At 37.2% G+C, this 12986-nt stretch overlaps 2 protein-coding genes across 2 annotated transcripts; both read left to right on the top strand.

Annotated features, from left to right (window-relative positions):
- The first annotated feature begins 299 nt into the window (after positions 1–299).
- LOC8280556 (WAT1-related protein At5g40230-like) lies at positions 300–7569 on the top strand. Its single transcript, XM_048373885.1, is given in 6 exon segments — positions 300–858; positions 987–1052; positions 1159–1272; positions 1366–1600; positions 6835–7002; positions 7124–7569. Coding segments are annotated over 6 exon segments (942 nt in total). The 5' UTR covers positions 300–664; the 3' UTR covers positions 7289–7569.
- Positions 7570–9763: 2194 nt separating this feature from the next.
- Positions 9764–12730, top strand: LOC8280557 (WAT1-related protein At3g28050). Its single transcript, XM_002517329.4, has 7 exons — positions 9764–10219; positions 10323–10388; positions 10497–10610; positions 11074–11308; positions 11417–11575; positions 11683–11834; positions 12218–12730. Exons 1-7 carry the CDS (start codon positions 9843–9845, stop codon positions 12372–12374), a joined length of 1260 nt encoding a protein of 419 aa, XP_002517375.1. The 5' UTR covers positions 9764–9842; the 3' UTR covers positions 12375–12730.
- The last annotated feature ends 256 nt before the right edge of the window (positions 12731–12986 follow it).

Genomic DNA, 12986 nt, shown 5'->3' with positions numbered 1-12986 from the left:
TCCTGCAAGTGCACAGCTTTCTTTTTTTCTTTTTTTTCTTTTTTGGGTTGCATTTTCTTTTTCCAGGATGTGATATTATGAGCAGGCTTATTATCAGCCCACTGTATATGGATTTTAAACTATCATCAACGTTTTGAGTTAGATATTATCTTGGTTTGTTTATCCGTCCATTCTATCTTTGTAGCAGTTTAATCTTTGCATCAAAGGTTTAGTAACTACTGAATTGTCTAGGATACTAAACTAAGTTGTTTATATACGTCAGGATTTAAGTAAACATACCCTAAATTTCCAGTTGGTAAGTTTCAGACTCTCAAATAATGTTAAAGTTTTGGCAAGTAGTAATAGAAGTGCAAGCCCTCCAGTTCCCCAAATAGAACCAGGAATCAGGCTTTTGTCATATTCACTCTCTCCTGGAAACAATTAATTGCTAACGATTGATGTGCATATACCAATCAAAGAACGAATAATAAATTCGTCCTTTTTTTTTTCCATTCATTTCATCTTTTCTAATATACTTCTTTGTATTTTATCTTCCACCTTTAGATTGTCACACAGAAGCCAGAAATATAAACAAACTTGTCAAAATAAATACGTGAAAATCTAAATGATCAAAACAAATTAGAACTGGAGTAGAGTCTTAAGAGAGAGAGAGAGAGAGAGAGAGATGGCATGGAGAGATTACAGCAGGAGTAATGTGGTGCCATTCACAGCCATGGTTGCCGTAGAATGCAGCAATGTCTACACAAACACACTAATCAAAGCAGCAACTTTGAAAGGGATGAGCTACTATGTCTTAATTGTCTACACTTTCGCCATTTCCACTCTTGTACTTCTCCCTTTGTCAGTCATCTTTCGCAGGTCTGCAAGCGCATAAACTCTGACCACAGATTAACCCCAAAACGATCGACCTATATCTTGTACTTCCCATAGCTAAATCATTAGCTGTAACCTTTTCTCTAAATTTGTATATTGTGCTATATATGCAGCGCGGCAGTGCTTTCTCTAATCAAGTTTCCTCTCATGCTCACAATCTTCCTACTTGGACTAATCGGGTACAAAATTTCTACAGACATTATTTAGCTAATCCTACGAATTCTCATTATTGGAGGAGTAAAACTAGAGTCTGACAATTTTAACATTTTGACAAATTTAAAGCAGGTGTCTAGCGCAAGTATTTCGATGCAAAGGTATAGAGTACAGTTCTCCTTCTCTTGCATCAGCCATGAGCAACCTTACACCAGCATTTACTTTCATCCTTGCCATCAATTTTAGGTTCTTCTTTGTCTACTTCTGCTACTAATAGTTCACAACTCTTCTTTGTGTAATTTTATAATTTATTTATCTTGTTATTTATGCTTCAACAAGAATGGAAAAGATAGCTTTGAAAAGCTTCAGTACTCAGGCTATGATCATTGGAAGTGTAGTATCAATTTCAGGAGCATTGCTGGTGGTTCTTTATGAAGGCCCTACAATTTTATCAGCTGCATCTCCAACACCATGTACTTCACTCTATCAATTACATCCAATTTCATCACAATCAAACTGGGTCTTTGGTGGCCTCTTCCTTGCCACTGGGTTTTTTCTTCTGAAGAAAATAGAAATGATGAATTTATTGATATGTAATTTTGATCTTTTACAATTGATTGTGTTGATATTTATATGTACATGTACAACGGTAGCCTATTCTACTTGGTTGCCTTGGTATTTCTGTCCAACGTCCCTTTCTTTTTCTGGGAAAGGTTGGAGCGGCCTTTCCCTGCCACAGGGATGGTTGCTCCCTTTCTTCAGAGCCTGTGATGAACTGCCCTGCATAGGCTTTTCTGCCTGTGCAGTGTCTGAGGCCATACTTACTTTATTTCTTCTTTCAACACTCCCTCTCAAGTTGGGTTCGTAGAGGTTGATTGAACCCATCTTGCTTAAAATTGAGTGATGCGTCTGTTTGTCAAGTGCCTTTGTAAGGATGTCTGCCAGTTGGTCCTGGCTCTTGATATAAGGAGTTTCAATTTCTCCCTTTTGAACTTTCTCCCTGATGAAGTGGCAATCCACTTCTATGTGTTTAGTTCGTTCATGAAACACAGGGTTTGATGCAATGTGACGGGCAGCTTGGTTATCACAATGCATCGTCATAGGTCCGTTGATTTCAACTTTCATGTCTTTGAGGAATTGCTTGATCCAAATGAGTTCGCTAGCTGTAGATGCCATTGCACGGTATTCAGCTTCTGTGCTAGATCTAGCAACAACGCTTTGCTTTTTGCTTTTCCATGTTACAAAGTTTCCTCCTACAAAGATACAAAAACCAGTGGTTGACTTTCTGTCACAGCTTCCAACCCAATCTGCATCAGAGAAACCAACTATAGAATTAGAATTGTTATTCTTCATCCATATTCCCTATCCTGGGGTTCCCTTTAGGTATCTGAGAATCCTATCTATAGCTTCTAAGTGACAGGTGCGAGGGGCATGCATAAACTGGCTCACCATACTTACTGCGAATGATATGTCAGGTCTAGTGACAGTAAGATATATTAATTTTCCTACCAAACGTTGATAATGTCCTATGTTGGCTAGAGGTTTTCCATCTTCCAGATTAAGTTTGACTTTGGTTTCTATAGGAGTGTTGGCAGGTTTAGCCCCTAATTTTCTAGTTTCTTTTAATAGATCAAGAGTGTATTTCCTTTGACATAGGAATAAACCTTTAGTAGACTTTGTCATTTCTATGCCTAGAAAATAAGAGAGCTGTCCAAGGTCCTTAATATCAAACTCTTTCGTTAGACTTCGTTTGACATCTTTAATACCTTGATCATCATTTCCTGTTATTATGATATCATCAACATAGACTAGAATAATGATAGTGTGTGTGTGTGATTGTGTTTAACAAACATAGAGGAGTCAGAATCACATTTAGTAAGACCAATTTCTAATAGAAAAAGGCTTAGTTTGGCATACCATGCTCTCGGAGATTGTTTAAGCCCATAAATGGCCTTTTTTAGCCTACATACCAAGGAAGCATCTGTGGCTGATTTGTGGCCAAGGGAGAGAGTCATATAAACTTCTTCTTCTAGGTTTCCTTGTAAAAAGGCGTTCTTGACATCCATTTGGAATAAGCTCCACCCCTGATTAGTTGCAACTGAGAGAAGGATTCTGACAGTGTTCATCTTGGCAACCGAAGCAAACGTCTTTTGGTAATCAACTCCGTAAGTTTGAGTGAAGCCTCTGGCGACAAGTCTGGCCTTGTATCTCTCAATAGTCCCATAACTATTATACTTTATTTTGTATATCCACTTGCATCCAACGGGTTTCTTATTTGCAGGAAGAGGTACAATATCCCAAGTGTCATTCTTTTCTAACGCTTGAAGTTCTTCTTTCATAGCCCTACACCATTTGGGATTGGTATTGTCTTCGTAAAAGTTGGTTGGCTCAAGATGAGATGAGATCTAGCTTAAGTAGCTACGGTATTGACTTGATATGGTATCATGGGGAGGGGGGGGAGGGGGGGGGAGAGTTTGACGAGTGGACCTTCTCAAGGTGATTGCTTCCTCCTAAGGTTGAGGTTGGATTTCAGAGATTTGGGGTTGAATTTCAAAGGTTGTATCTCCAATTGTATTGTCTCCCCCTGAAGGAATTGACCTTGAGACTGGAGACGGCTCCCCCTGTAGAGAATCCTGAGTAGGGCTGCTAAGATAAAAATGAGAGTTAGACGGAAATACTAGCGGGCATGGCCCATGAGGATTACCATGAGTTTGAGTGGTGTAATAAGGAACTTTCTCGAGAAATGAGACATCGCGAAAGATGTAGGTTTTATGAGTATTGGGGTCATATAACATTTATATCCCTTTTTAGTGGAGGAATATCCTAAAAACAGGGTTTTGACAGAACTTTTATCGAGTTTGTGTTGACTGTTGATGTGAACATAACAAACACAGCCAAAGACCCTGAGGTGACTTAATTCAATTTTTCTACCTTTGAGAACCTCTAGGGGACTCAAATGCTTTAAAGTGGTAGTGGGAAATCTATTAATCAGGTAGGCAGCAGTTAAAAGGGCATCTGACCAAAAAATCGATGGGACATTATTTTAAAAAATGAGAGTACGAACGACATTAAGAAGGTATCTATTTTTACGTTCAGAAATACCATTTTGTTCAGGAGTATTGATACAAGTGGTTTGATGAACAGTCCCTTTTTGTTTAAAGAATGTAGAAAAATTTTGTTTTATGTACTCTGTGCCGTTGTCGAAGCGAAAATTTTTTAAAGTAGCATTATATTGGTTTTGTATGAAATTATAAAATTCTTGAAAACGAGAAAAAACTTCATTTTTTTTTCTTTTAGTAAATAGACCTAGGTAGTACGAGAATAATCGTCAATGAATGTGATAAAATATCTAAAATGATTATAGGAAGTAACAGGGGCAGGTCCCCAAACATCATAGTGAATTAAATCAAAAGCTTTTTCAGATACACTGGAGGATAAAGAAAAAGGTAATCGAGTGTGTTTAGAAAATTTACACGCATCGCAATTGCTGGAATTTAAGTTATAATGAAATAATTTATTCAAAACATTATCGGATGGATGCCCAAACCGCTGATGCATTAACATGCCTAGGTTAGGGTTTGTTGACAAAAAATATTTCTTGGATGGAGCATGAAGGTAGTAGAGGCCATTTTCTAGTTTTTCCTCACCAATCGTCTTTCTGGAAATTCGATCCTGAAATATGACTGAGGTAGGTGAGAAGATGACATTGCAGTTTAAATCACAAGTAATTTTATCCACAGATAATAGATTAGATTTAAATTCAGGCAAATATAAAATATTTTCAATGTGAGAGTCAAGTAAATTTGAAGTGCTATATCTCTGAATTTTGACTTTTTCTCCATTGGCAACAGTCACATGGTGGGAATTGGAAACAAAATTAAGGTTTTTGAAGTTTTTTGGATCCCAGGTCATGTGATATGTTGCCCCTGAGTCAATAATCCAGGTATTTTGACAGGGTTTTAAAGAACTTTATAAGGAATTTAAAGCAGTTTGAACCGAACCTGACCCGTCGGGTTGAGTTGACCCGAACCCGTTGGGTTGGAGAATCAAGGCCTGTAATTGGGCCAACATTTCGGCCACTTAGGCTTACTGCTTCTGCTGGGCCTGGAGAGCCTGGTGGGCCGAAATTGTCACTGAAATTAATTATGGATATTCTATGTTAAATATTAAGACTCGGAGGTGTTATAGTCGGGTCGGGTCCAGTCCATTTTTTCCGGGTCGGGTTGATGTAACCCTAGGGAGTCGGGTCGGGGCGTCATATAACTTTTCGCATATGACGCCCAGCCCCCAACTTCTCCTCTCTCCCTAGGGTTTTCCTCTACCCGTCTTCTCCCTCCTTTCTTCATCCCTTCCGCTGCCCCTTCCCCTCGGTGGCGAAATGGGGTGTAGGTGCGATCGGGCACGATGGTGACCTTGCTTTTTGCAGTGGTCACATCGATCACCCGTGCCAGGTCTTCCCCGCGTCCGGCCTCCTTCGTTGGTGTTGGGGCGATGCGAAGCAAAAGCTTGATTCTCTGCGAGTTCAAGAGAGACCAAGGGATTCATTAGATTCCTTCGCGTCTCCTCGTGTTGAACAGTTGCAATAACTGTGTCGATGTTTGGCAGTTCTGGGGATAAGAGGATTTGCAACCTCAAGCTCTCGTAGCTTGAGTCCAATCCTCCCAGGTAAGTGAATACGAGGTCATTCTCAGCTCATTTTTGTATTTCTGCTGCGTCTGTTGAAGGAGGTAAGTATTTCTAAAGCTCTTCCCATCTCGTTAATATTTTTGTGGCATATTGCGAGCTTGATTTTGTGCCTTGAGTGATTCTAGCCAATTCCTGTTTAAGATTGAAAATATGTGCAAAATTTTGTTGATGACCATACAGACTTTTTACCTTGTCCCATATTGCTTTTGATGATTCCAGCAACATACAGAGCCTGGAAATTTGGGGCTCCATAGTGCTGGTGAGCAACGACATGACCATGTGGTCTGTCGTCTACCATTCTTCGATTTTTTCAGCTTCTTTTTCTGTCGGGGCTTCTGGTCTAATGGGTTTGGGTTTGGGTTTAGTCCCTGTTATGAACCCTAATTTTCTTCTGCCACTAAGCTCTATGTAAATGGATTTTGACCACTTAAAGTAATTTTGATTACCTCTCAAGATTATATTGGTTAATCTGTTATCAATTTGGGACATGATGAATTTCCAAAAAGGAATTCTGAGAATTTGGTTTTTGTTTGCTTTGATTGATACTTCACATGTTTAAATCCTGCTTTGATACCATGAAGAAAATAGAAATGATGAATTTATTGATATGTAATTCTGATCTTTTATAATTGATTGTGTTGATATTTATATGTACATGTACAACGGTAGCCTATTCTACTTGGTTGCCTTGATATTTTTGTCCAACGTCCCTTTCTTTTTCTGGGAAAGGTTGGAGCGGCCTTTCTCTACCATAGGAATGGTTGCTCCCTTTCTTCAGGGCCTATGATGAACTGCCCTACACAGGCTTTTCTGTCTGTGCAGTGTCTGAGGCCATACTTACTTTATTTCTTATTTCAACATCTTCTCTCAATTTACTTTATCATTCAGGTAATCTTTCTCTATAAAAGAGTCATTTGACCAAAAAAAGATAATTCTTGATCTGCCATTGGGCTAGTATTTCAATGATCAAGTGCCTTCCTCATTGCAGGAGGTTAAGGGTTCAACTCGTGACAGCCCTTTTTTTATTAAAAACAAAAACAAAATTTTCTTTATCAAATTTATGATACTGTAAGGAGAGAAAAGAAAAAGTTAATTATGAGGCAAATGAGATTGAATTGCAACATGTTACAGACGCAAGTGATAAAGTTTTTCCCGGCAGACTTTATTGTACTCTTCTTTTGCAACTTGTGTGCTACCATTATATCTACACCGATATGCCTTATAGCAGAACCAAACTGGAATGCTTGGAAGCTATAACCTGAAGTGTCCATTGCTGCAATTATATATTCGGTATGTACCTGACACATGATCGAGCGCTGACTTAATCCTGACACGTTCCCTTAAAGAAGGCAGATGACAAATTACAAAACGTTTTGGTTCTACTGTCTAACATAAGATTATGTCTGTATAGGGATTTTTCGCTTCACCCTTCAGTGGTGTAATTCACACATGGGGTCTGCGATTTAAAGGGCCAGTCTATATAGCAACATTCTGTCCCCTGCCAATCGTCATTGCAGCTGTTGTGAGTTTCATTTTTCTTGGAGATGCTCTGTTTCTTGGAAGGTATACTAGTTAGGTTCCCTTTCAGCATCAATTCAAATACAAGTAGCTTTAGTTATAACAATTTACCTTTTTTTTTCCTTTGTTCCGATGATTTTGCAGTGTAATTGGAGCTGTTATCATCTCGGTTGGGTTTTATGCAAGGCAAGTAAATGAAGTGGAAATAAGAGTGGGATGGAGGGGAAAAAGGATGATAAATAAGCTTTCAAGAAAATAAATAAGACTTCCTTCTTTGATATAAATGAAAATTATAATGCAAAATTACATACTTTGAAATTAAGTTTTATGTTGCTGCCTTTTCATGTAGGAATATTTTCGGTAATACCAATTTGATCTGTTTTGAAATGGAGAACAAAATGCAATCATTCTAATATAATAATTCCTATTTCTTATTCAGTATACTTCCATCAAACTAAATCAGCAATAAATTAAAAAATTCAAAAGGACATAATAGCAAATTAATGGGCCGCCCAATAAATACAAAATAATCTTCTAGGCTAATAAACTCATCCAAAGAGCCAAGAAGAAGAAACTATAAACTTCGTTCGCGTAGACCTAATTAAGACAAGATATCTTAATTTCCCATTGAATAAGAGGGATCTTTACACACCGGCAGCCACCATTACTTCCAATCTTCCCTGAAAGTCCTATTCCACACTGCTTTGATGCTCTTTCCCTGAAAATGCAGAGACAGATTCGGCAGCAGGCAAACATCTCTAAAACGTTTGCTTTAATCATATATAGTTGTGCATGCGACCACTTTATATTATATTGTTGGATGCTTACATCCCAAGCAAGACCCTTCATAGTAGGAGAAAGTGTGTGCGTGTGAGGCACGTTCCTTCAATAAATTTTTCAATCAAATGCTCCTTTAATAATTGAGGTAAGATGGTGAGGTCTGTGGACACCACATTCTCCTTATCAAGAAGATTATTCCCTTGTTAAATTGGGACTTCTTCCTGTTATATGTATATATGTACGTAAGTAGTAAAGCTTACGTTAACTGGGAATTCTTCCACAGCTAGACGTTTATCCTTTTACCCTTTTCAAAAATTGGACCGTTTATTCTAACTTCTCTTTATTGAGAAATAACTATTTCCTTCAACTTCTTTGTTTTGCAGGCCCATCTTTTTCTTTGTTCTTTCTCACATAAAGCAAAGGAAAAGAAATATCCGGATTAAGGAAAAAAAGAGAAGAAATTAGTAGCAGGGTATAATTAAGCTAGCCCATGGATCGTGCGCTGTGCCTTTACAAAAGACAAGGCACCAACTAAAGCAGTGTCCAAACCCATGAAATGTCAAAGATTTTGTACACAAGTTTTTCCTTTTGCAAAGTGTGCTTGAGAATCTTAATACCTGCAACTTGTTCAGACTAATAATTCGCGGCCTCTGCCTAAATAATATATATTCAAAATTCAATGTTCAAGTACAAAATCATATACGAATATTTATATACTATGTCCATGATGATATGATATGGACCGCATCTTTTCCATATAAATAGTCGAATAGGCAGATCTATCATATGTCATGGTTGTGCCTAGACGTGTGGCTTGCACACGAATAGTTTTAATTCTTTTTTTCACTGATGATTAAAATTAAAAAAAAAAAAAAAGAAATTATGCCCTTTCTTTAATACATATTAATAATAACAATAATAGTCAATAGTCATACAATTCCATTGATTTTTTGTTTTAATCTAATATGATAAGTTGAGTCTTTCTTAAGGGTACCTCACTGGTTTAATACTTATGAGAAGAGTAAGATATTAAAATTTCATGGTTCACAAGTGTACATCATTTTTTAATAGAAGAAATCCCCTGTGGATGAACAATGAAAAATCAGTTTAGTGGTAGAAATACATGGCAATTTTGCATCCAAACTTGGTTATTACTACCATTGATATGATTGATGACCTTTGGTCAGTCTTATTGTGCTCTGCCAGGTCATGTGAAAATGATATTAAAAAAAAAAAATACATTAGACAGGATTTCATATTTTAATCTGATGATAAGATTAATCATTCTAGATATGACATTATAGTTTAAATTTTATGAATACTGTGCATTCTCATTTTTAATTATTAAGAAAATTAATAACAGAAATTATAAAATTTAATTGCAAATTATTTACATATGTCATATATAATTATAATTCATGACAACTTTTAAAAAGGAAAATAATATGAGGGTCACAATCATATTACTACAAGGCAAACATTTAACCATACAATGCTATCTAGCTCATCTTTAACTACAATGACATAGGGGTTTTGAAGGAAAATATACAATAATTGTGACAAGACTTAATTATTATTAATTGATTAGTAATTATCGTAAAAAAAAACAAAATAGATAAAATAAAATCAAAGTATATATAATTGTTATTGCTCAAAGATACCTTTCACACTAAAACCAATTTTGCAATTTTTTATTTACAAGATATATATGATTGTGACCCCAACATTAACAGAATAAAAAAAATAATTAACGTCATCACCACCCCAAAACTTGCACTCTCTCTTTTTCTTGCTAGAAAAGGGAACCAAAGTGACCAATAATCATACCACATATGACTAGAGAAGACATTATAGAGAGAAGAAACCAAAACAGTTGCTGTATTGCCAAGTCATCTCTCACAACTAGCCCTCTACGTTGGGATCTCAGAAGTTTTCTTGATGAGTGTTTGTGTTTGAGAGATAGAAGAAAAAGAAAGAAAGAGAGTACTAATAATAAGAAGAAGAAGAAGCAGAAGATGGCAGGAGGAAGATACTGGTACGAAGATGTGTTGCCATTTACAACTTTGGTAACAATGGAATGTGTAAATGTTGGGCTGAACACACTTTACAAAGCAGCTACTTTGGAAGGAATGAATTACCATGTTTTTATTGTTTATGCTTATGCTATTGCTGCTCTTGTTCTCCTTCCTGCTCCTTTCATCTCCTCCAGGTCTCTCTCTCTCTCTCTCTCATATAATATCAATTTAATTGCCAAATGGATACCGTAAGAAACTAATCAAGACCCAATATTTTGTTTGTCTTTTGGTATGCAGATCAAGAATGCTTCCTCCACTAAGCTTCTCTATACTGTGTAAAATTGGTCTTCTTGGGGTAATTGGGTACTGATCACTAGCCAAGCTTCCAATTTCTTTAAGAAAACCCATTTGGAGTTTGGACTTTAATTTCACTAACCATGAGTGTTTTTAAATTGGATTCTAATGGAGCAGGAGCTCATCTCAGATATTGGGATACACAGGGATTAATTATAGTTCTCCAACTCTTTCTTCAGCCATCAGTAACCTTACACCAGCTTTCACTTTCATCCTTGCTATCATTTTCAGGTCAGTGGTGGTGGTAGCCTACCCTTTCTTTTTTCTTGTCTTTTTATCTAGTTGACGAGCGTTTATTAATTTTGAGTAGAGGTGTCCCTCTCCTATGCTTTGTCTGTTTTTCCGTTTTTCCATTTTAGTTATTTCCCTCTTCTGCTTTAAGTATGGAGATTGTTCTGTATGGTTATTTGCTGGGCTCTGGGCCCAATTAGAGGAAGTGTGTATGTCTTCCTGTAACAAGCTTTTGCTTTACATGCTTTGCTGCTGCTACCTACAGTAATAATTTTAACCTGTTAGGCTAAAAATAGTTCCAAAAGGGGAATGATGATGACAATTCCTTCACCTTTGTTTTCAAGTGGCTTGAATAGGAGGACTAGAGTCTGCTTTGAGTCTGTTTCTCTTAATTCACATGGACCGCTACTAACTTTTATTATTCCATCTCTTTTTGTTTTTTGTCTATATTGTATTCAAAAAGGATGGAAAGGGTATCTCTGAGAAAAAGAAGTAGCCAGGCCAAAGTCTTGGGCACCATTGTGTCAATAGCTGGTGCATTTGTAGTCACTCTCTACAAAGGCCCTCTAATATTTATAGCTTCATCTCCATTTATTGCACTTGATCAACCTCCTCGCTCATCCAATCCAAATTGGATTCTTGGCGGCATTTTTCTCACAGCTGAATACATACTAGTTCCATTATGGTACATTGTTCAGGTACGTACAATCATTATGAATCTAAACTTCCAGTGTTTGCTCATTGTAAGTTAATGATTCAGTTGCTTGAAGTGCAATTTAATGTCTTATACTTGTAATACTTGACAGACACAAATAATGAAGGAGTACCCTGCAGAGATGACAGTAGTCTTCTTTTACAATTTAACTGTCAGCTTCATAGCAGCAGTCGTGGCTCTAATCTCTGAAGGACCTTCAAGTGCTTGGGTAGTGCGGCCGGGTATAGCGCTAGCCTCCATTGTTTGTTCGGTGAGAGACCAATGCACTAGACTTTTTAGAAACAGGAAAGTTTTGGTTCAGTTCATTGGTTCCCTTTGTAGATTCTGTTCTAATCCCTAGACTTCCATTTCATGTAGGGACTATTCGGATCATGCTTAAACAATACTGTTCATACGTGGGCCCTGCATTTGAAGGGACCTGTCTTTGTAGCAATGTTCAAGCCATTGTCAATAGCCATTGCTGTTGCAATGGGTGTCATGTTCCTTGGTGATGCTCTACATCTTGGAAGGTATGAGTCTGAATATTTATGTTTCTCCATTTTTGTTCCGCTATAGAACCTTCAGCTACTTTAGAATACAATTTAAGGATATCCCTAAGCAAGACCACATCAGAGGAAGAAATGTGGTGATGCTATTTTGCAACTAACAAATAGCTTAAACAGTCTTCCTGCACCTCACAACTTGCTACATATATATATTGAACCCATTTCCAGGATTCTCCAAGGAGTTTGATGCGGAGTGTGACTAATCCAGTAGTTTGGTGCAAGATTGAATTATGCCAAATTTGTACAGATGAAGCCTAAACATGCTTTCAAGCTTGTCCACATGTTCTCTTTTTTGTAGAAAAAAAAAATCTTTTGCATATTGCTGAATCTTATTCTGTATTTAACAGTCTCATTGGAGCAACGATAATATCTATCGGGTTTTATACTGTAATGTGGGGAAAAGCCAAGGAAGAGGTTATTGAAGATTATGGTGGTAGTAGTCTGCAATCTCCATCGGCCCAGAAAGTGCCTCTGTTGCAAAGCTACAAAGATGAACTAGTGTAGGGCGAAAACGTGCAGAGATAAGTGGATAGCAAATGCAAATTGCTTTATCTTGCAAAACGAGGATGCTTCTGCAGTTTAAACGCCAATTGTAGGAGTTGCAAGGGTCAGAATCTATTGGAAACGTCTCTTTGTTAATGTTGAATCTTCTACTAGTACACTAGCACAAATTGTACAAAATGCTAGACCCAGTAAGTTAATATTGGATACAGATAGCAACTGTATACAGCAAATCTCCCTCACAAGCATGTATTCTTCTTTCAGACTCCAGTACATGGTAGACTGGACTTCTGATGTTGTAGCAAGACATTGACCTGGTGTTTTAATCTTATCAGCTGTCGACGTACTATAGTTGAGAACTCCTTGCTTGCCAATTCTTCCTTTTTTTGTTCCCCATCTTCTTCGCTTAGTAGTTGGATATTCATCAGAGCTATAAATGCTTGTTTACATCACTCCATAATTAAGAATCTAAAGTGCAATATAACATACAAAACCAATTATGCCCATGTCTACTTTGTTGCAAACTTTTATGACTCACCTGGTGATGGAAACAACAAGAAGGGCAGAAGAAATTAGAGATGAGAAAGTGATAGAAGAGAGAACAGGGAAGACAAT

This window comes from Ricinus communis, chromosome 5 (genome assembly GCF_019578655.1).
Source record: "Ricinus communis isolate WT05 ecotype wild-type chromosome 5, ASM1957865v1, whole genome shotgun sequence".
NCBI lineage: Eukaryota > Viridiplantae > Streptophyta > Magnoliopsida > Malpighiales > Euphorbiaceae > Ricinus > Ricinus communis.
This window is presented reverse-complemented; position numbering and strand designations above follow the sequence as displayed.

Coding starts and splice junctions, on each gene's coding strand:
- LOC8280557 (XM_002517329.4), top strand. CDS start 9,843: ATGACTAGAGAAGACATTATAGAGAGAAGAAACCAAAACAGTTGCTGT. Junction 10,220..10,322: donor GCTCCTTTCATCTCCTCCAG/GTCTCTCTCTCT, acceptor TTTGGTATGCAG/ATCAAGAATGCTTCCTCCAC. Junction 11,835..12,217: donor GATGCTCTACATCTTGGAAG/GTATGAGTCTGA, acceptor TGTATTTAACAG/TCTCATTGGAGCAACGATAA.